At 47.2% G+C, this 20,922-nt stretch overlaps 2 protein-coding genes across 4 annotated transcripts; both read right to left on the bottom strand.

The window, feature by feature from the left end:
* Nucleotides 1-392: 392 nt before the first annotated feature.
* Nucleotides 393-5,010, bottom strand: VPS25 (vacuolar protein sorting 25 homolog). Of its 3 annotated transcripts, XM_019747809.2 has the most exons (7): nucleotides 4,852-5,010; nucleotides 4,467-4,612; nucleotides 3,708-3,761; nucleotides 3,266-3,354; nucleotides 2,416-2,491; nucleotides 948-1,043; nucleotides 393-540 (listed from the first exon to the last, which is right to left on the bottom strand). In XM_019747809.2, the coding sequence occupies exons 1-7, from the start codon at nucleotides 4,980-4,982 to the stop codon at nucleotides 512-514; spliced, it is 621 nt and encodes a 206-aa protein (XP_019603368.2). In that variant the 5' UTR covers nucleotides 4,983-5,010; the 3' UTR covers nucleotides 393-511. The 3 variants fall into 3 exon arrangements, with proteins under 3 accessions (XP_019603368.2, XP_019603371.2, XP_019603370.2); XM_019747812.2 differs by lacking the exon at nucleotides 948-1,043; XM_019747811.2 differs by lacking the exon at nucleotides 393-540 and having other exon boundaries at nucleotides 792-1,043.
* A 4,453-nt stretch (nucleotides 5,011-9,463) lies between these two features.
* RAMP2 (receptor activity modifying protein 2) lies at nucleotides 9,464-11,248 on the bottom strand. Its single transcript, XM_019747612.2, has 4 exons — nucleotides 11,051-11,248; nucleotides 10,603-10,668; nucleotides 10,023-10,134; nucleotides 9,464-9,905 (listed from the first exon to the last, which is right to left on the bottom strand). The coding sequence occupies exons 1-4, from the start codon at nucleotides 11,148-11,150 to the stop codon at nucleotides 9,650-9,652; spliced, it is 534 nt and encodes a 177-aa protein (XP_019603171.1). The 5' UTR covers nucleotides 11,151-11,248; the 3' UTR covers nucleotides 9,464-9,649.
* Between the last annotated feature and the right edge of the window lie 9,674 nt (nucleotides 11,249-20,922).

Genomic DNA, 20,922 nt, shown 5'->3' with positions numbered 1-20,922 from the left:
TTCCAATAAACCAAAGTCCGTATCCGGTTTACTCCCCTTCAACTCCCCCAGGCCTCAACTACCTCACCCAGACCAGATGGATGGAGGGAGGGGCTTCAGAGAAGTTCGGGACTTTCATGGGGGCGGTGAAGGAAGGAGAAGCCATTAAGTTACTCCAATTCAGACACAGAAAGCAGACTGTCCCCAAGCTGTGTTCCATCAGCACTCCCCCACAGAGGCCACCCGGCAGATGTAAAACCACAGGCTCACTGGAGCCCGCCAGCATTGGAGGACCTTTTCATTTACAAAGGCCATAGGCCTTCTCTCCCCTCTCCTAAGTGAGGATTCACTCGGGGGTAACACTTCACAGCCCTCCCCATGCCCGTTCCAGTAGTAACGTCAGAGGCAGGCAGTGGGATTGAATTTTTTAATATTATAAATCAGTGTCCGGCCCCGCCTCTCACTGCCAGGCCCTTTCCTGGGCCTCCTATCTTCATATTGCCTGGAAGGCTGCCTGCAGCCAGGGCTTCCACTATCCCCTAGGAAGGATCCAGCACCAGCCTGAGAGGGGAGGCAACAGCAGCTAAGCGGGTCGGAGAGGTAAGAGACAGAAGCTTGTGCAGGCGTGTGTGTGTGTGTGTGTGTGTGTGTGTGTGTGTCTACTTACATGTGAGAACGCATGTGAACTGTCAGGTTTACAGACCCTAGCTCAGGGACAACCTAGGACCAGAGAGGAGGTCGGGCAAGGAGAAACACATCTTTTCTCCTTGGCACCTCATCCTCCCCTATCCCAGGGACAGACACATGGGGTAAGTAGGAAACCCATCCCTGGGCTGGAGCCCTTTTGAGTCTGGTGGAGTCACAGACCCAGTCTATAGGGACACTGGGTCTGTCTCCTTCTGAAAGCCCTGGAAGGATAGGAGGTAAGAAGTACAGGGAGACAGATCTCTGCTAGAAGAACTTGACACCTCGGCCATCGCTGATAGTGATGATTTCCGCCTTGTGCTCCTGCTGTAGGGCCTGCAGAGCCCGCAGTAGGGTCGCCTCATCCAGCCCATGGAACTCTGGACAGGGAGACATGGGTAGTCAGGGACACTCAGCTACTTGGGGTTCAAGGACTCTGAGAGCAGTCTAGCTGGAAGCTGAGACCTTATGAAACCAGGATATCCGTGTGCCATCCATACTGCTGCAGCTGCCACCCACCCTTCCTGGGTACTCCTTAGGAATAAGGGGTAGAAGAAAGACTTAGCATAAGTGTTCCTGCTTATTTCACCCTTCTTGGTTCTTCTGTCAGACTTAACCCCCACATGCCACCCTCCCATTAGTGTCTGATGCACAAGAGTGAAACCATTTGCTTGCAAGACACAAAGAGGGTGCCTTAACCATCAAGCATAGGGAGGTCAAGACCTTGTCACTGGAGGCTGACCCAAATTGCACATCTGGACCCATCAGGAGGACCTGTCCTAACACAAAAAAGTATAGCCATACCTCTGGCAGGAGAGGTCCAGCATAGATATCTGCCCTTTCCTAGTCAAAAGGAACAAAGCTGGGAGCAAAGGGCCAGCTGAATATCTGGAGATATGGCACGATACTGCAGGGAGATGTGAGAGGCAGGAGGCAAGTCCTAACAGGCTTGTATACCTCACGCCTTGCAGGGCCCAGCTCTTGAGTCAGGCAGCTTACTTTCTAAGGAAGCCTCCAGCTTTGCCCAGCCTGAGTGGTGGGCTGGGCAAGGCTGCAGCACTGAAGTCATAGGTGATGGTGGGAGTAGCAAGCAGAGGCCTGCAGGGCAGGGGGGAAGAGCCAAAAGCTATAAACTCTGTTGGGGGAACCAGGGTCTGGCAGAAAAGGGAGGCACCCCTTTTTCGCCAGCCAAGATTGCAACTTTTGGTGATCCTGGGGATCAGAATATCAAGTCAGAAATAAAACAGCTAAGAGAGTATTTACACCATGTAAAAACAAAAAAGTATACAAATCCTTGCCTGGCCATAAAACAAAGTATTTCAAATGGTTGGGAGTGTTGGCCCAATCCCTTCAGCTAACGCCCACAAATCTTGAGCCCTCTATAAGAATAAAGAGTGAAAGAAAGCCTGAGTCAGCAAGGAATGCGATTTCAGGCTTAAGCTCCTGCTCTGGTTCTTCATTCAGCATCTACACCAGTAATTAAGTTTTCATGGGTCACAGATGCCCTTGAAAATCTGAAAATATGTACTCTATCCCTAAAAAAGATACATACACACCCTCACAAATAAAAGTTGGGGTTTTTTTTTGTATGTGAATTCAGGTGCTTTATGGAAATACTGGATATGGGTTAAGAAACCCTTGTTTTATGTTGTATTTGGAATTCAGAGGCAGAGAAATGGAAAGTCTGAATGTCAATTAAGCAAGGAAAGAGGATTCAGATGACAAAACTGGGGGGAAAGGGGAAGGCATTACCCTCATCCTCTGTGTCTTCACCATTGGTCAGTTCATACAGGGTGAACACGGAGTTGTTCTGGCCACTCCTGGAAACCTATGGACACAGAAAACGGGGATTGAATAAGGACCAGGAATCTCCTGGGAGAAGGTAAACTCACCAGCTCCCCCTCGCTGACCCAGGAATGGTACCTATTCCCAAACCAGGGCTCAGTCACCTCGGCAGAGAACAGCTAAAACCCACAAACCCTACAGGTACTATATTTATGTGTGTAAACACACATTCGGAACCACTAAACCACAGGCCGCCACATGTCTGAGGAGTGACCTCTCGTTCTGGTTGTTTTCCTATTCAAGAATGGGTGGTATGTGTTTGTTATATTTGGGTTGTTGATGCTTCTTCCCCTCCTCTCTCTTGGGAATGTTTAGAGCTGGTGGTGGCTGGGAATTTGGGGGACAGAGTTTGTCCCCACACCCACACTGGTTTAGAAAGTCACATTCATATTGTGGACAGACCCATAAGGGTGCAGTGGGGGGAGGGGCCCCGTTTTTTTTTTGTTTTTTTTCCTTCCTTTCCCCATTTATCTTCTGTGGCCAGAGGCTCCAGCCAACAATAGTACTCGTGGTTCCCAGTAGTGCATTCTCCAAACATGGCCTCAAGTAGCCTCTGGCCTCCAACAGGCAAAGAAAGGGAAGTTCTGTGCAGCCAGGGAAATTGAGTCACTGAAAGAATCTTGCCTGGAAGACCTAAACTACTTATTTTTGCTCCCTCCCACTTTGCTCAGTCTGGATCTGGGAACACCAGGTATCTGCTGAGCAGATAACATTTCTTCTTTGCCATGCATGGATCTTTGCAGCAGAATAGTCTCACCCACTGATAGATGAGTTTCCCCCATTCTTCTGGCCTCCGCCACATGATCAGGAAGCTAGACTTGTTCTTATCCAACCACTCGAGGTTCCCTGCAAAATAGATACTTATGAAAGCATCATGCTCTAAGAAGGGACAAAGAGGCAAAACCAAGTAGAACAGAGTGGAAGAGACTCAGTTTTCAGAAAGAGAAATTCAAAATTTGTTTTACTATCTGCAAGGCACCCATTCTCCTACAGCTCTTCAGGTCTTAGAGCACAGATGGAGAGATTTCAACTTTGTATACCAATAAGGGAAAAGGACACGGGGAATTGGGCTCTCAGAGCACTCTGGGCTCTAAGCCAGGGGAGAGAAAAAAGTTGTTAAAAGAAAAGACTTGTGTTAATCTGCCCTCAGGAAAACCCAACTAGGCAGAAATATAAGGAATCTGGGGAACTGAACCCACCTTTCTTCCTCAGTTCCTCTAATACAATCTGGATTGATTCCACAGGGAGCTTCCCTGGTTTAAGGTTAAGGGAATGGCATTAATGAAATGAACTGTGTGGGATAAAAATTCTCAGAGCCAGTCTCATGCTAAGAACCACTTGCCCCCTTCCTCTCCCTACCACACGCACATATATGTGCAATGCCCCAACAGGGGAATTGGCATTTCCTGGTAATTGGGGGGAAGAAGTTATAAAGCAACTATTCCAATTTTTAAAAAGTGGTTTACAAAATAAAAGTACTACCGTTTTCACTCTCTATCCTCTATCCTTCCTTTAGCCTTTCTGCACAGATATTTTAGGTATGAATCAGGCAGCAAAAACAAATGACCCTTACTTCCTGGGAGGAGAGTAGGTGGAGAAAATTACTAAAGGTAGTACCGAGTTTGAGCCGTACAAAGAGGAGGGCAGGTGATTCAAAATATCTAATGGGTTCAGGTTGAAAAGGTTGGGATTTGGTTTCAGGGCAGTTTTTATGACCTGCATGACACCTGGGTACCCATCACTGCCTAGGACAAGAGGGTTTGGTGCAGCATGTGGGCTGGGGGCAGGGGAAGGGTGGTAAAATAGATGCTAGCTACACATACTTGGTCCTTCTCAAGGCCAGTTCAGGTGGGAACCCGACTGCTGTGGGTGAATAGGGGTGGGGTGTGAAGTCTGGGCATGTGGAAAAGTGTGGAAGTGCATGTGTGTGGGCTATGGAAGAGCCTGAGGGAGGATACGCTGTAGCTTCACGTTGTTGAAGAGCGGGCTCTCCTGAGCTTCCATCACCGTCATGCTGGACTGTTTATGCAGGCGACAGAAGGACAGGACCAGCGAGCACCAGGCGGCCAGCTGCTTCTGCCGAGTGTCCACGTTCGGCTGTAACCTGCCGGGTGAAGGGGGTGGGTTGCAGAATTAGAGGGAGTGGGTTGCAGAATTAGAGGGAGTGAGAGGGTGAAAAGCAGCACTTGCCGGAGGCGCGTTTGGGGGAGCAAGTGAGGGGCGGCTGAGAGTGGTGGCGACCAGGTCCTTTCTCCCCCTCCCCATGTGAAGGATCAGGGCTGAGCCCGGGGTCCGAGGGTGGGGAGGGAGGCACAGCGGGGCTTCTCGGGGTCTGAGCCTCACGTAAAGAAGGGCGGGAAGCGATACTGCCACGGCCACTCGAAACTCATCGCCATCGTAGTAGCCCAGGAAACCCGGAACCTCCAGGAAAAGGACTTCCGGTCTCCTCTTCGGCACGTCCGGGCAGAAAGCATAGCAGAAACGTTCCGGACCCTTCTCGGGAGAGGGGCGACCTAATGGGAGTGATCTTCTGTCCTCTTCAGCTAGTTCCTTGCCATTGCCCTAAACATCTTCACCGTTTAGGGCAGAAAGCGCCCTGAGAGGTCTTCTGATTCAACCCCAGAGAAGGGCCGTCACTTTCCCAAAGCGCCACAGTTTGTTAGTAGAACTACAGGTAGGACCCCAGCCTGGGCTTGTGTCCACTGTGCTAAGCTTTTAAAAATACAACATTTCTGTCAATTGCCGTTTAAATTAAAACGCCTCACAACTCCCCAGTTTCCTCACTTCCTATGTCCTTTGACTCCACCATTCCTCTGTTTCCTGCAGCACCTGTAGGAGCACATTTGTAGCTTTTGTCGCTGGAAACCTCTGCTTCCGCGATTCGGAGTTGCCATATTTGACCACAACCCTCTGTCTCTCACCTCTCCCATTTCCTCACCTTTCTAGTCTCAAGTCCCAGACCCCTTTTGGTCTGTATGACTCCTTACCCAGCCTAGACTATTCTATTCTGTCCCCATTGCCAATCCGCCAGCTGGTTAGTTCCCAAACCGAGGTTGTTGCTCCCTGCCCACCCCCCTTCTTTTTCATTCCTTGGCAGGGAAGTATTACTGGGAGAGAAAAAAAAATCACCAAAACATGCTGACTGAGCCCCAGATTCCCTGACTAACCTCACTGCTGGGCTCTCAGTGCAGCCCAGTGACCCTTTGCCTTTTATTGACTCCCTGTCACATCCCTCAAGGTAACTCTTCAATTGTAATAACTATGTATGGTGTCAGGTGGGTACTAGATCTATCGGGTGATAGATGGGGGCGGGGGGGGGGGGTTGGGGCAGAGTAAAAAAAGGTGAAAGGATTAAGAAATACAAATTGGTAGTTAAAAAATAGTCAAGATGTAAAATATAGGGAATATAATCAATAATATGGTAATAACTCTGTATAGTGTCAGGTGGGTACTAGTCAGGGGAATCACTTCCTAAATTATATAAATGTCTAACCACTATGCTGTACACCTGAAGCTAATATAAAATAATATTGAGTGTCAAATCTAATTGAAACATTTAAAAGGGAGGGGGAGATAAAAAAGAATAAGAGGTTCAAATTTCCAAATATAAAACAAGTAAGTTTTGGGGATGTAATATACAGCATAGAAATATAGTCAATAATATTGGGATAGCGTGGCACAGTGTCAGATGGTTGCTGGACTTACCATGGGTATCCCTTCTTTAGCACAGGGAATATAATCAATAATGTGGTAATAACTCTGTATAGTGCCAGGTGGGTATTGTTGAGTAACTATGATGTACATCTGAAACTAATATTATATTGTATGTTAGCTATATTTTAATTAAAAAGTCTTGAAACAATTTTAAAAAGGTAACTCCAAACTTTTCTACACTCATTCCCCATGCCCCCTCCACCCCCACAGAATGCCCTTTCCTTCTATTTTATGAGGTTGAGGTGATGCACATAAACCTCTTAATCTATGAACCCTCCATTTGTCACCACACTTGATTCATCCCTCAAAAACTCCTCTCCACTTTTACTCCATCCCTTTGAACTCAAAGGAATAAGTGTAACAATTCCTTTACAAGGCCATCCCTTTGGCATATCTTCTTGCCTTTCTTTTCCAACTTCTCCAGGACTTCTCTGTGTATCGTCTTTCCTCTTTCCCTTTCCCCTGCCTTCTCTCCTCTAGTCTACAAACATGCTGAGGTCATCCCTATTTGAAAATATGTAGTTTCCTTAGCTTTGCCACCCTCTCAATTTCCTGCCTGATCTCTAACATCTCCCCCACCCAAGTCCATCCATCACTGTGCACCGTTTCTGGTCCACAGAAGTGCCCAACAAATATTTGTTGAATAAATGAATGAGCCATTGAATTCATAATGTTCCCTCAGAGGGTGCCATCTCCTTTGCTTCCATGACACTGCTTTATCCTTGTTCTTCTACCGTCTCTCTGATCTTTCTCTTTGTCTCCTTTTTCCCTCATTCTTTAAATGTGGGTATTTCCTAAGACCATAACCTCAACCATCTTCTTTTCAATACACCTTCTCTCTTAGAACTCACATCTTTCTCATGGCTTCACAGGGCATTTCTGTGCACAATATTCCTAAACTTATATTTCTAGCTCCACCTTCTTTCCACCACCACCACCAGCATCCCTATTTCTAACTCTCCGTGGAAAATAACAGCTTGTTCCATTGTTACCTCATATTGTATATCCTTTTCTTCAGGCCAGCTCCTCCTGCTACTGGCCCTTTTCTATTATTACTTCCGTCATTGTCCTAGTAACTCAAGTTCAAAGCCTGAGTCATCTCTAACCTCTCCTCTCTGTCACCTCCTTCATATCCAAATCCTGCTGATTCCCTCCTTTTTAAAATCATGTCTCCTACTTTTTAATTATTTTTCATTTCTGTATTCACCACTCTTTTGGTCCTCATTTTCTCAAGCCTGGATTGTTGCAATAATTTCCTAATTTATCCCCCTTTCTACTCTCTCTCCTAGGTAAATGCACTCCATCTGAAGCCTATTCATATACCAACTCCACAATTACCCTCCTGTGTTCTTATTTTCTGTGATCATATCTCAGGTAGATGTGACACCCTCCTTCCTTTGCACTCAGATGACTTTTGGTTTCTATCCCTTGCGTGACTCTCATCACATACTTCATTGTTTTTGTTTATTTGTACATGTCAGCTCCCCTACTAGAAAGCCATTGAGAGCAGAAACCAAGTCTTATCTAATTTATCTTTCCAATACAATGTACCATAAACAGTGTCTGATAACAGCATGCCTTTGATGTATGTTAGTAAAATGCATGAAAGCAAATATGGGTCAAGAAAAGAATAGATATATCCTTGGAAATAGCAAAGATTTATCTCAGGTGAAAACTCAAAATGTCCTAGGGAACAAGTATGTCTCTAGAGAAACAGATATGTCCTAAGAAGAGGAGAAATGTGTCTCAGAGAATGGATACATTCCAGGAAGCATACAGGTACATATCTGTGGAATAGACAGACAAGTCTAGGAAATGCACATGCATCTACTCAGGGAAGCAGATATTTCAACAAGGAGGGAAGGAAAGTTCCTGAAGAGGCTTCAGGTGCCACAAGGAATAAACAGGTATCTTTATGGAGAACAAAATTATTCTCTAGATACTTTTGATGACCTGGCAGGTTTGTCCCAGGGAGAACAGGAGGTGATTTCCTGGTGAGAACTGGGCCTCGGTGACCAGGGGACATACAGGAGTGTCCCTATACCAAAATGGTGAGTCACAGAGACTAGGTATGTCCCAAGAAAGTGGTGTGGACAAAAAAAAAAATCATAAAGTCCTAGCTAGGCAGGTTATGGTGGATAGTCACACCCCAGGCATGTAACTTTTTAGTAAGAGGTTTATCTTTGCCCTAAACAAGCCCCGTCAAATGTTCCTGTGCATCTAGGTTAACACACCTTTGAAATGCCTATTTTCAGACCCCGCCTTCTAAGATGTAACCACCCTCAAGAGAGCAAATAATCTTAACCATCCTGTAATCCAACGCCCGCTTGCTTTCTTCCACCTTCATGTGATCTTTCTTACTTTCCCTCTTTAATTTCAAACGTATAAAAGAAACTACAAAACTAGTTTTCTCTGGAGCATGAAATCTTGCTCCCCGGCATATGTTATCAGTTTTGGCTCAAATAAACTCATAAAAGTTCTCTACAGGTTTGAACGTTTCTTACGTCGCCAGTGGGAAAGTGTCTTAAGGAAGCATAAGTATGACTTGGGAAGCTGATAGAAGGGTCCAGTTAAGAACTAGTGGTTGCTATGGAGATGACAGCTCTCTGACCGCAGGGTCCAATCTTCTGAGTTTTGAGCTTCTTCCACCACTCAGCAATCTTTTAGTTTTTGGCTTTAGTGGACACCAGGGGGCAGTATGCAGCCAGGCTGTAGACCACACCCCCAAGGTCCAGGACAATGTAGGATGAGGGCCAGGGACTTGGGGGGAGAGTCCTGTGGTGAACCTAGTAGAGAGAGGAGCCCCCACTGCCTTTGCCCTCAGTCCTGAGATGGACTCCAGCTGGTCAGATGAGGGTTCCTATTCCCAGTCCCTGGGAGTAAACAGGTATGGAGAAGGGGAAAATTCAGGGTACCCGGGTGTCCCCCTTCCTTGCAGAAGTCATAGCAGAAAGTCCTCCCTCGCCCCTCCCCCCACACCTCCCCAGCTGCTCTCCTGACCGGAAGGGAGTCTCTTCCTGCATGTTTCCTGGAGCTGGATTTGGATAGGGGCAGGAAAGGCCCTGCCTTGGGAGGAAGGAGCAGAGGAGTGTGGTCTTCAGTTGGGGTGTGGGGGTCAGGTAAGTGAACAAAACGGTAGGGCTATCCAGATTCTCCAACTCTGCTGCCAGAGCTGAGGGTCTGTGGGAATGGCAGAAACTGGAAAGACACAGGCCCCACTGGGATGGGGAGGAGGACAGCGTAACAAAAAAAAATCTTTTATTTTGAAGATTACAGAACTTGTGCCATGACCCCACCCAGCTTCCATTTCCACCAATGTAAGGATCTGCGGTGGGGGTGGGAGTGAGAGAAGGAGGTAGGGAGAGGAGAGAGACCTAGTGGTGGCCGGGGAAAGAAGTAAGATGGCTGCTGAGAAACTCATGCCACCCTAGGTCTGGGCTTCACTGTCTTTACTCCTCCACACTACAAGGGTGACAAGGAACGGGATGAGGCAGATGGGGGCTATGATCAAGGCCAGAAGCACATCCTCTGGGGGATCTGAGAAGGTGGGCTGCACCTGGGAGCAGTTGGCAAAGTGGAGCTGGTGAGTCTCAATGATGATCCTTTCCGCCCAGGGGTTGGGGAAGCCCAGGTTAAACTCGTCTGCATTCTTTTCCAAACAATATTGCAGGGAGCTATAAGGCCTGGGGGCACGAGAAGACGAGAGTGAGGGAGGGGTTGGGCCCAGAGAAAGGAGTGCCCCACATTCACTCAAGGCCCACCCACAAGGAGCAGGCCCCACCCCTGGCCCAAGCCCTTACCTGCTAATTACGGCCCAGTCACACCAGTCTTTTTTGATAGAGTCCATATAATCCTTATAGTCTAGCCAGCAAAGTTGGACATTTTTCTTGTAGTTCTCTACTGCCTTTTGTCCTGTGGGCACAGATGCGACACATTGACCACACCCTGCCTCTCCCTCCAAGCCCTCTGGTCCAGGTACTTCCATGAAAGAACTGCTGTCCCTTGTCTTCAAACAAGGGAACTGCCTGGAGAGCTTCAGAAAGCTTCCCAAGCAAGACACTTCTGGCTGAGGCGCGAGTCCCGGTTTAGGAGAATTTTAATGTCTCCCACGTGCACAGCACTTCCCACCCTGACAAGAGTTTCCATACACACTTTTTCTGGGACCTTCTAACCCACCTGTGAGGTGGGCCAGCTCAGAGCTAGGTGGGGACTTTGAGGGATGAGAGGAAGAAAGATGTAAAGAACCCCAAGAGAGAATAGGGGGAGTTTAGTGAGGCGTCAGTTGGGGTTGAGGCCTGCCTTGCGGGAAAGGGACCCTCCCCCACTGACTTGCCTCTCCTCTTGCCGCAGGCCACCCTCCCACAGCTGCTGGATACTCACCTTTAAACTTCATGCTGTCTGGGGTGGTAAGAAGCTGAGCCAGGGACTCCTGGGCGTTCAGGACAGCTGTGGGCAGAAATGGGAGAGGAGGTGGGATGGCTGGGATCTGGGCAGGGGAGCCTGGAGGATGGGTGTGGGTTGGGACCTGAGCCCCTTGGAAGTCAGAGCTACTCTTAGAAGAGGAGGAGGAATGATCCACCCACGGGGTGCCTCAGTGCCTGGAAGAGAGGGGCTGGTACCAGCTCTTTCTCACTCACATTCAGACCGCAACCCCCTCCCTCCTCGCCAGCCCCGGTGTCCCAGCTTTCCCCAAGTGGGAAGCAGCTGCGCCCTCACGGAGGTGGGAGAGCGTCAGAAGGAGAGCGCTGTCCGCAGCCAGAGTAGGGCCCGTTCCGGCCTTGGCGGTCCAGCCCCCCTCCCCTCCATGGCCTCCGGGCGCTGCGCTCACCGCCCAGCAGGAGGAGGAGGCGAAGCGCTGTGGGTCGCCCAGTGCGGGTCGCCCCGATCCTCGGGCCGCCAGCGGCGCTGTGTACCCGGAGCGAGGCCATCGCGCCGCGAGCAGGCGAGGAGAGGCGGCGGCGCTGCGCCGGTCCCGGGTGGGGGCGCCTATATCCCCGGCCCCAGCCGCAGGAAACCGCGCCGCTTCCTCGCAGGGGCTGGGACAGCGGCGGCCACGTGGGGGGCGGGGGCGACGCCCGGGGCCGGCGGGCTGGAGGGGGAGTAGCAGCCCCACCCGGCCCTGGCGCCCGCCGCTCCCTCCGCCTTGCGGGCGATGGCCCACCCTTTCTTCTAGCTCACCCTGCGGGGCTGGACAGCTCCCCTCGTAATCCCAGAACCGGGATCCATTTCCTGGGCTCGGCAGCGTGGCGCCCAGGACTCGCCCGGGTCTCCGAGCATCCGCTCCCGGGATTCTAGTCGCTTCTTCTCTTTCGTCGGGAGGTGGGCAGGGTTGGAGGTAGGGTGGGGAGCGAGCTGCTCTTCAGGATTTGGAGAAGAGGGAAGGGTCTGGAAGCTCAGAGGGCCTCGGAATGAGAGTGTCTAAACTCAGGAGGTTAGGGCTGTCCTGGGCCGTGGGGGCCTGGAGCTGGCCTCAGAGTTCCCTTTCCCTGGGAACACTCACTGATGTCAGCCCGCCAGCCAAAATCAGGGAGGTAGAAGAGAGAGCGGCCCTCCAGAGTCTGTAGAAGGCCTGGAGGTAAGGGTCGAGAGAAAAAAAGAGTCCCGATACTTTCCCTTGGAGGTACCTCCTGGGGCCTAAACCTACAAACAGGATTGGGGGGAGGGGCAAAAGTAAGATGACTCCATTCCCAGATAGAAGGTGGCCGCTACTCTTCAGGACCAAGGCTGTGAGAAGGGAGGGGTTTAGAACCTACAATGAGTTTAGGAGCTCTGTGTCCTAATTCCATTTTCCCACTGGAATGACTATCATTACCTTCACAAATTTTCAGTGTCCTCCCATGTAAAATAGGGACAACACCCTCCTGGATAAACTGTGGTGAGGATGACATATGTAAAACGGCATTGCAATCTGTAGATGCTAGTTTCCTTTCCTCTTTCCCTAAGGCCTTGCCTAAGGTCACACTGTTGGAAAGCTGCATGGCTGAGCCTGGGGCCCCAGGGGGCCCACACTTCTGCCACACCACAGCTGTCTCTGTGTCCTGAGCCAGAGCTTCATTAGCTGAAACAGTGGAGGAGCCCAGGAGCTGGCTTGGCCATGACATTCAACTCCAGACACAGCTGTCAGCACCAAACTTTCCTAAATTACTCCCAGACACTGACCCTTGGACTCAGCTGCTGCTGTTGTCCAAGTTCACTGATCCCGGCCCACCACAAATTATCTTTCATGATCGCTCTTCAAAATCTTCATCTCAGGGTCTCAGGCTCTTAAATCGTGGCCACTGATAACCTGTTGTCCTCCTCCAAAGCGAGGGTCAAGAGGTTGCTTTAGCAAGGCACGCAGAGGAAGAAGGGAAGTGGCCCACTTGGCATGAACCCCAAAGCCCTCCTGGGGAGGGTCATCTTCTACAGTGTGCAGAAAAGAGCCAGGCAGCCTCAGAGCCACTTCAGGCCAGGGAAAAATCCTTTCCTTCCCTCTCACCTGTGACTGCTCTTTTCAAAAAGAAAACATGGTCCAGAAGGAGGTTTCTGGATAAGATGGGAGGAGGAAGCAGGAGGGGCAGAAAGCAAAACCAGCCATTTCCATTGGGTTGGGGCCAGAAGCACCTGAGCCCGCTGTGGGTTAAGACTGGAACGGGATCGGGATTAAAGATGACAAAAGCAAATGTTGGGTTTTAAATAGCGCAGTAAAGTATAATGGATAAAAACAAGCAAACATTGGTTAGGATTCTGAAGTTCTGCCACTGTCTTGCCATGTAAACTTGGGCAGGCCATCTCATGTCTTTGGAGCTCAGCATTTTCATATACAAAATGACCTTAGAATCAAAAGGGAAAATATAAGTGACTTGGTAGAAAGTGTGATTTTTAGCCTAGAGTTGGGTTTAGGTTGCATCAGGATGTGGAGACCTCCAAAGGAGGGCTCGTTATAGTCATTCCTGAATGTGGAAGTCCTAACTCTCCCATTGGAGAATCTGGGAATTTTATCTCCTCCTGATTTTCCTCTTCCCACTTTTTCTTACCATTTAGATGTTTTCATTGACCCTTGGGAACACCCTGGTAACTTGGGGATGGTTATGGGCGTCCTTTGGGGTTGAATGGGGACTAGAGACCCCATTTTCCACTTCTAAGTTGCCATAGAAGATAGTCCCATGTTCTGCAGCAAAGGGACAGAGAAGAGCTTCATTAGGGACAGTTTCTTTTATGGGAAGTCCCATTTTCCACCCGCAGGGCTTTTACCTTCCTTTTCTAAACCCACTTCTGCTTTACAATGGATTCTTTTTGCTATAAAAATATACTTTTTAATTGCAAGTAATACATAAGTATTTTGAAGAGTATTTTTAAATACATAATACATAAATATTTAAACACAGAAAACTTCATAATCCCATTCCTTTCTCACTCACCTTCTCACATATTTTGGAATTAAAAAAAAGCATAAGTAGGATTTAATATCTGTGTTGTTCAGCAACTTTTTTAACTTGAATATCTTTCTATGATACCATATATAGATATGCCTCTTTCCTTTTTACTGTAGTATAGTATTGTTTTTAGTCTTTTATTCTTATATCCAATGGAGTTTGGTCTTTAAGTTTCCTACACACTCCCTTATTCCTCTGTTTCTGCCCCACTTCCACCTCTAATGCTTGGGAAGAGAAGGATGTGGTCCAGCTGAACACTGACCTGAGATTTCTGGCCCTGACCTAGACTTCTGGGTAGGGATCCTACTGCCATGTAAATTTCCCTTCTCATTACCTACTAAAGGCCATCCTGCCTGGAGCAGTGGGAGGGATGACTCAGTCCTTAGAAGTGCCATATCCAATCCTCAGCCTTCTCCCTACACACACACAAACACACACACACACACACACACACACACACACACAAACACAGAAATGCAGGACAACTTAATAAGAAGTGAAAAGCACTGAGGGCCTTCTACACAATGAAATTACAAGCAGAGAATCCTAGAATTAGCATCTCTACAGTGTAGAGACAGTCACACATGCTGGCCTATTCCCCAGCTGTCTGCAAAATAAAGAGCAAAGCACAGGAAAAGAAGTGGGAGAGTCAGGGTCAGGAAAGGCAGAAGTTCTAGCGGGGTGGGGCTGATCCTTTCAAGCTGGAGAGAGGAGACAGACGTCTTCAGAGGGCAGGGAGGCAGTGAAGAGAACCAGCAGAGATGCAGCCAGGGAGCCAGCTGGCTAAGGAGGGGAAGGAAAGGGGTAGGGACACAACTACTGCATCTCTCCCCAGCCTCCTCATCTCCAGAATGATCTCGTACTTGGAATGAGGAGCATGACCACCTCTCAGAGGAAAAAATGGTTATTGGAGAAAACTTTGGCTCTCAGGTTGGTAAAAAGCATAGAAAATGGTTAAGTTATATTCCTCATCAACTACTGAGGACTTAATAGTAGCTACCATTTATTGAACAATTACTGCGTGCTGTACAGTGTGTTCTCTGACACATGTGCTGGGCATTTTGTACAAATTTCTTCAAAGTTTACCACCATAACATCAGAATTATCTTGTCCATATGTGAAGTGGGAAAACAGGAGCAGTTTGCCCAAGGCTCAGAGGTAGTAATTGGCAGCACCAAGATTTGAGCCTAGAGCTGCTTGATGCTAAGCTTCATGTCTTAACCGTTATGCTTTGTCACCTCCCTCTCACTCCAAATCAGAATATTGATTCCTTATTGGGTCTTGAAAGGAAGGGAGGATAGAGTTTCTTCCAGAACCAGATTGACCCCTCTAGAAATAAGATCCTGCACACAACTTACTCCCCCTCTTTCCCTGACCCAAGCTGGATCATGACGTCACATGGTGGAGGCTGTTTTTCTGAAGTAAAAAAGAGAAAAAACCCAAGGCAGATTTACAAGAACAATTATCAGAAAGAGGACCTTGGCCAAGTGACCACAGCACACGCCCAGCAGTACTGAGAACACTGCTGGTCCCTCAGCACTTGAGGCTGACTCATGGTTGCTGTCAGGACCCAATGCCAGATGCCAAGATTGCTTTCACCCTTCCTCCCTTCCTGGACTGTCCTATGAAACCATCCCCAGGAACGCTTCTACCCCTTCCCAGCACTCTAGGAGGCTGGATGTTTTATAACATGGGGATGGCATGCAGTGTGCTCAATACTTCATACAAAATGTTTCATTTAAACTCCCAATTAAATTAGGTACCATAGTAACCTACTTTACAGATGAGGAAACTGAGGGTTAGAAAGGTTAAGTAAGGGGCGGCTGGGTGGCTCAGTTGGTTAGAGCGTGAGCTCTTAACAACAAGGTTGCTGGTTCAATTCCTGCATGGGATGGTGGGCTGCGCCCCCTGCTACTAAACATTGAAAAACGACAACTGGACTTGGAGCTGAGCTGTGTCCTCCGCAACTAGATTGAAAGACGATGACTTGGAGCTGATGGGCCCTGGAGAAACACACTGTTCCCCAATATTCCCCAATAAAATAAAATAAAATAAAGAAAGGTTAAGTAACATATCCAAGGTCATGCAACTAATACTGATACCCAAGTCTTCTTGCTAAATCCTGGACACTTTACCTCTGTTCCACAATACCTGGTGGAAGTCCACCTGCTAGCCGACATGCTAAACAGAGTCAAATAGGAAGGGATGAGGAAGCGTGTCCAGAGAGCAATCAGATAGGGCTCCTTATGGCACAGAGGGCCTTCCCCTCTCAGTACAACCCCTCTCCTGACTGTGCCTGCTTCACCTACAGACAGTAGCTTTTCACATCCTTTCCCCCAAGACCTTAATGCATTAAATGGACAATGAGAAAAACCCATGACACTATGAAATAAATCATTTTTCTAGATCATAACAAGGATCCAATATATGTTAAGCAAACATGACACTAATAATGCATGTGTTTTAACACGTGTAGTGTTTGTAATGTGACCTTAAGTAGTTCTATAAAAGGCCATGTTTTCCTCATCTGTAAAATGGGAACAATAATATCTATAAGCTGTAAGAGTTAAAGCTCTTAGAGCAGTTCTTTATAGACTCAATGTAGATTGCTATTATTTCTATTGCCTTAGTTGTCAAGAGCATACACTTGGGAATCAAGCAGACTTGAGTTTGAATCCCAACACCATCATTTTTTTAGCTGTATATAACCTGTGCAGTTACTTAACTCCTCTGAACTTGTTTTCTTATCTGCAAAAATGGGGTTACTAGCATGTATCTCACTGAGCAGTAGAGATAATGCACATAAAGCGTTTGATCCAATGACTGGTGCTAGCAAGCATGCGATCAATGGTAGTTACTATCATAATGTATAACACGTATAGTTACAACAACTATATTGCCAAGATAGTCTAGGATCCTTCCAGTTTTATAACTTTGTCCTTTTCATTACTTAACACTCCTTTTATTGAAAAGAATACAGACTTCGTTGTCAAACAGACCCAGCTGGGTCTGAATTCCAGCTCTCCTATTTTCCAGCCATGTGGCCATGGCCAATGTTGTCAATTTCCCTGAGTCTCAATGTCCTTCTCTGCAAAATGGGGATGACAATATATATTTCTCAGACATCTTTCAAGGATTACATGAGATGATGTAGGTTCACATCCAGTCTAATGTCTAGTGATTATGTGAATGCTAAAGGCAACTTGTTAAATAAATAAATGAGTGTATTTATTTTTGTTCCTTTACATGCAGTGTCATGGATATAATCTGTAGCTGTATGTATTGTACTTTTCTTGCTCCAAAAGAGTCTCTGTAGCCTCGTACCCATCCTAGCAACAGTGGGGTTCAAAGGGCCGTGGCATCAGAAGCGTGGGACCCTGCTGATAAGCCAGGGAAGACAGAAGGGGAAGTCACAGAACCAAGGGGCACTCCCCTTTCCTGTCTGGCTAGGATTTGTTTGTCTTCCACACAGGCTGTTCCCTGCTGATATGACGGTCTGTCGAGTGTCCAGCTTTGATTGGTATCTCCAGTACAGAGGAAGTAAGGAGCCCCCCTGCCTTTCAGAAACTATTTTCCTCTGGACTTGCAGAGTAGAGTCCCAAATGCATTTATTTCTCTTTCTGGCACCACTGGTGAGAGCAGAAAGCCATGGAGAAGATTCAGAATAATGATGTCAGAGCTAGAAGACCTCAGAGAAAGGCAGAGGATGAGTGGAGTTGTTCAGAACATGGGTTTGGGGGTCAGAATGATTGGGCTTAAATCCTGGCCACACCATTTACCAGCTGGGTGATTTGGGGCAAGTTCCAGAATCCCTTTAAGCCCTAGTTTCCTCAGCTGTAAAATGAGGATGAGAATATTATTGACTTCATATGACATGAGATGACCCATTTTAAAGCACTTACGCACACTGCCAGGCACATAATGAGTGGTCAGTATTTGAAGGCCATTATCATTTTTCTAGTTCTGCAGTTTTACAGTTGAGAAGCCTGATGGCCAGAAAGGAAGCACAGCTCATTAGCTGTCCAGCCAATCAGGGTTATTTCCCAGGCAGAGCCGTGCCAAAGGCGTGTCCCACTGTGGGATCAAGGCCCTATGTGCCGAGAGAGCAAGAAATGGGCAGCACCACCCTAGCTGTGGGGTTGGAGCTTTCAGAGTATGTACAAAGCAAGGCATAGCTCCCACCCCAGTGATCCCCCAAAAAAGAAAGTCCCTTCCTACTGGAATTATTTATTTTGTAATTAACAAAGGGTAAGGAGGCCCTTTCTAATATTCTGGCTGGGAGGTTCAGAGTTTAAATTTATAACAGCCATGGACAAGGGTTTATTGTGGACTTGTTGTTACTTGCTGAATCGAATGCATTATTATGATCCCTGAGCCACTAGGGGTCAGGAGCTAAGTACCTGGGGGTGGAAAGCTGTGTTTTTGAGATCAGAGGACAAAATGTCCGGGAGTGGAGAGGCAAACATTGAGCCATGTATCCAGGCTCAGTAACGTCCAGGCCCCAACTTGCTTTGGAGCTGCCTTTACCTCTAAGTCTTCAGGGAGGGGTCTGGCACTTGAGCTGGCCCCACCAAGTCCTAAGCAGCAGCCCCAGTTTCTGATGATCTTCATACAGGCTTTTAGGTTGCGTTTTGCTTTGTTTTGTTGTTTGTTTCCCCACAGCAGGGTGGCCTTTCCTTGCTTCTGGGTGGGAACTGGAGGAGGGAGGATGGTTTGCTCCCATCTCCACAGCTGTGTTTACACTTCCCTGTCAGGGACTGTCTGGGGCCCCAACCTTTCCTCAGTCCTCTGCATCCCCTCAGAGAAATGCTATTTGATATCCCTGTGGGCTTTACATGGGAGGGGCAGAATGAGTCAAGGGGTCACCATCCAAAGGGGGCTGGAAGGAAGCGAGGAAGGTTGTCAGGGAGGAAGGAATAGTGCAGAAAGTTCTGTTTGAATTCTGGGAAGCATTATCTCCTTCCCTTTCTATCAGTGGCCTGAAGACCAGCACGGGACAAAAGTACACTTAGAACTTGCCTGCCCCAGAAGGAACAGAACGCGTGACATGTCGTTTCTAATCACCGGGTAAAATAAAATCTTGCTTTGTGATGGGAATGTGAACACACAGAGCAGAACAGTCTTCCCTAAGGGTTCATTAGCGCCAGTGGTCAGAGATACAACATGTTAAAGCCAATAAGATCATGCTAAAATACACACAAATTAAAAAGGATTTAAGAAAATGGTCAAATAAATAATGCTCTTCTCCAGGGAGCAAGCTGAGCTGGTATTAATCAGTATACTAGTGTTGCCGGACTCTCTGCCAAGCCCAGGAGAATGGCTGCCAAGGCAAATCAGGCATCAGGTTTCAGAAATTAAACACATAATTTTATTTTTCCGCATTAGGGAACTTTCAAAAAAAGAACCAGCTCTATTAGGCTACTCAGCACACTTTGTCCAGTTTCTCTCAGCCCCAAAGGCCTCCAGTTTAAGAGTAAAATGACCAACTGGAAGCCAGGAGTGACAAAGTTATTCCTTTCTCCTATTAACTGCCTGGTGGGGTGGGGTGGGGCTGGAAGGAGTGGGGCAGAGGTAATGGTACTGTTTTTCAGAGGTCCAGTTGCTGACCACTTGCCAACAGTTTTTCTACGAATTTATAGAACAAAGACCTGAAGGGTTGGAAAAGAAAAAGTTGTAGAGGAAGAGCTGGCCAAACAAAGATTGGCTGATAGTTTCGCATGGACCATGGTTAGCTAAGAAAGAGCCTGGTCTCAGAAAAACTCTCTCATCACAACGAGGAGGAACCAGTTGACAGACAAAATTTCCCCAAGAACCCAATGCTTATTGGCAATGTGGGAGGTTGTTTTTATAATCTTCCAGTGAACAAGGATTAGTCCTATCCCAAGTTGTCATGGTGGATATGAAAAAGATATACAGCATGGTAGTGAGTGCAAAGTGCCCCAGAGTTAAAGCACGGGAGAGCCAGGAGGGCTGGAAGGCTTAATGAAGATGTGGAGCTTGAGCTGGGCTTCAGGGCTCGGATCTACAACTTTGACATAAATTTCCTCACCTTCCTTCTGCTTTTCCATCTCAAAATATTTCTATAACTATATTTTCTTTGTTATTGCAAAATGTCTTTGTATCTCTTCTCTTGTCACTTGGCATAGTCTCCTAAAGCAATGTGTTAGTTACCATCACTATGTCAATGGTTCCCAGATTTCTCTCCAGTCTCAGTCCTGACATTCAGATCTTCTGAACATCTCTCCTTAGATACCTCGCATTCTTTTTATTTTCAACAGTTATTTATCCATATAAATATATATATATGGATATCCATATTCTATTTTGAAATAATTTCAGATTTACAAAAGAGATGCAAATGGTAGAGTTGCTGTAGACAATTCATCCAACTTTCTTAAATGTTGAGGAAGTATAATTGCCAAAACCAGGAATTAAGATTGATAAAATATTATTAACTAATCTACGGACTGTATTCTAATTTCGTTATCCCACCGGTATCCTTTTTCTGGACCAGGACTCAATCCAGGATCACACGTTACATTTAGTTGTCACGTCTCCCCCAACCTGGTACAGTTCCTTACCTTTTCTCTTTCACGATCATGCCATTTTTTGAAGATACTGGTCAGTTATGTTGTAGGTTGCCCCTTAGTTTGGATTTGTCGGATGTTTCCTCATGATTTAATTCAGCTTATGCGTTTTTTACAAGAATACCACAGATGTGATTTTGTGCCCTCATTGCATCGTCTTGAGAGGTACCCAATCTAATAAAAGTATCTCATCACTAGCGATGTTAATGTTGATCACTTGATTAAGGTGATGTCTGCCAAATTTCTCTCCTGTAAAATTAGTTGCCTGTAACTTCTAGGTATCTTCTGAGGAGATACTTTAATACAAGGCTAATTTGAATCTAGGTGACTAGAAAAACTATTGACAGAAATGGGGGAGTCAGGTATAAATAAAGCAAGAAGGGTAACTTAGAGCCCATATGAGTCTTTAAGGGTATTGGTAGATGTGAGGGATCGGTATGAAGGGGTTCCAAGTTGGCTTCAAATACTGAAGTGAGATGTGCCTTGTCACAGGCATGTGAGGATGGTGCAACCCCGGATAAGGTCTTCAAGAAGATATTAGTGGCTCTTCGAAGTTTCGAAAGAGCTCTTCCTGTCCCCCTGATAGCGCCGCCTTAGAAACCATCCGGCTCGGGCTGCACCACCTCGGACTCCTGAGTTCGGGGGGTGGGGGGAGGTGTTGTCGCCAAATGACAGATGTGTGAAGAAGGAAGCTCAGG

The sequence above is a fragment of the Rhinolophus sinicus genome, linkage group LG15, assembly GCF_036562045.2.
Source record: "Rhinolophus sinicus isolate RSC01 linkage group LG15, ASM3656204v1, whole genome shotgun sequence".
NCBI lineage: Eukaryota > Metazoa > Chordata > Mammalia > Chiroptera > Rhinolophidae > Rhinolophus > Rhinolophus sinicus.
This window is presented reverse-complemented; position numbering and strand designations above follow the sequence as displayed.

Coding starts and splice junctions, on each gene's coding strand:
- VPS25 (XM_019747809.2), bottom strand. CDS start 4,982: ATGCTTTCTGCCCGGACGTGCCGAAGAGGAGACCGGAAGTCCTTTTCC. Junction 3,762..4,466: donor CAACAACGTGAAGCTACAGC/GTATCCTCCCTC, acceptor ACCTTAAACCAG/GGAAGCTCCCTGTGGAATCA. Junction 541..947: donor CACTATCAGCGATGGCCGAG/GTGTCAAGTTCT, acceptor CTCCCCTCTCAG/GCTGGTGCTGGATCCTTCCT.
- RAMP2 (XM_019747612.2), bottom strand. CDS start 11,150: ATGGCCTCGCTCCGGGTACACAGCGCCGCTGGCGGCCCGAGGATCGGG. Junction 10,669..11,050: donor CCTCCTCCTCCTGCTGGGCG/GTGAGCGCAGCG, acceptor TTCTGCCCACAG/CTGTCCTGAACGCCCAGGAG. Junction 9,906..10,022: donor GACTGGGCCGTAATTAGCAG/GTAAGGGCTTGG, acceptor TCGTGCCCCCAG/GCCTTATAGCTCCCTGCAAT.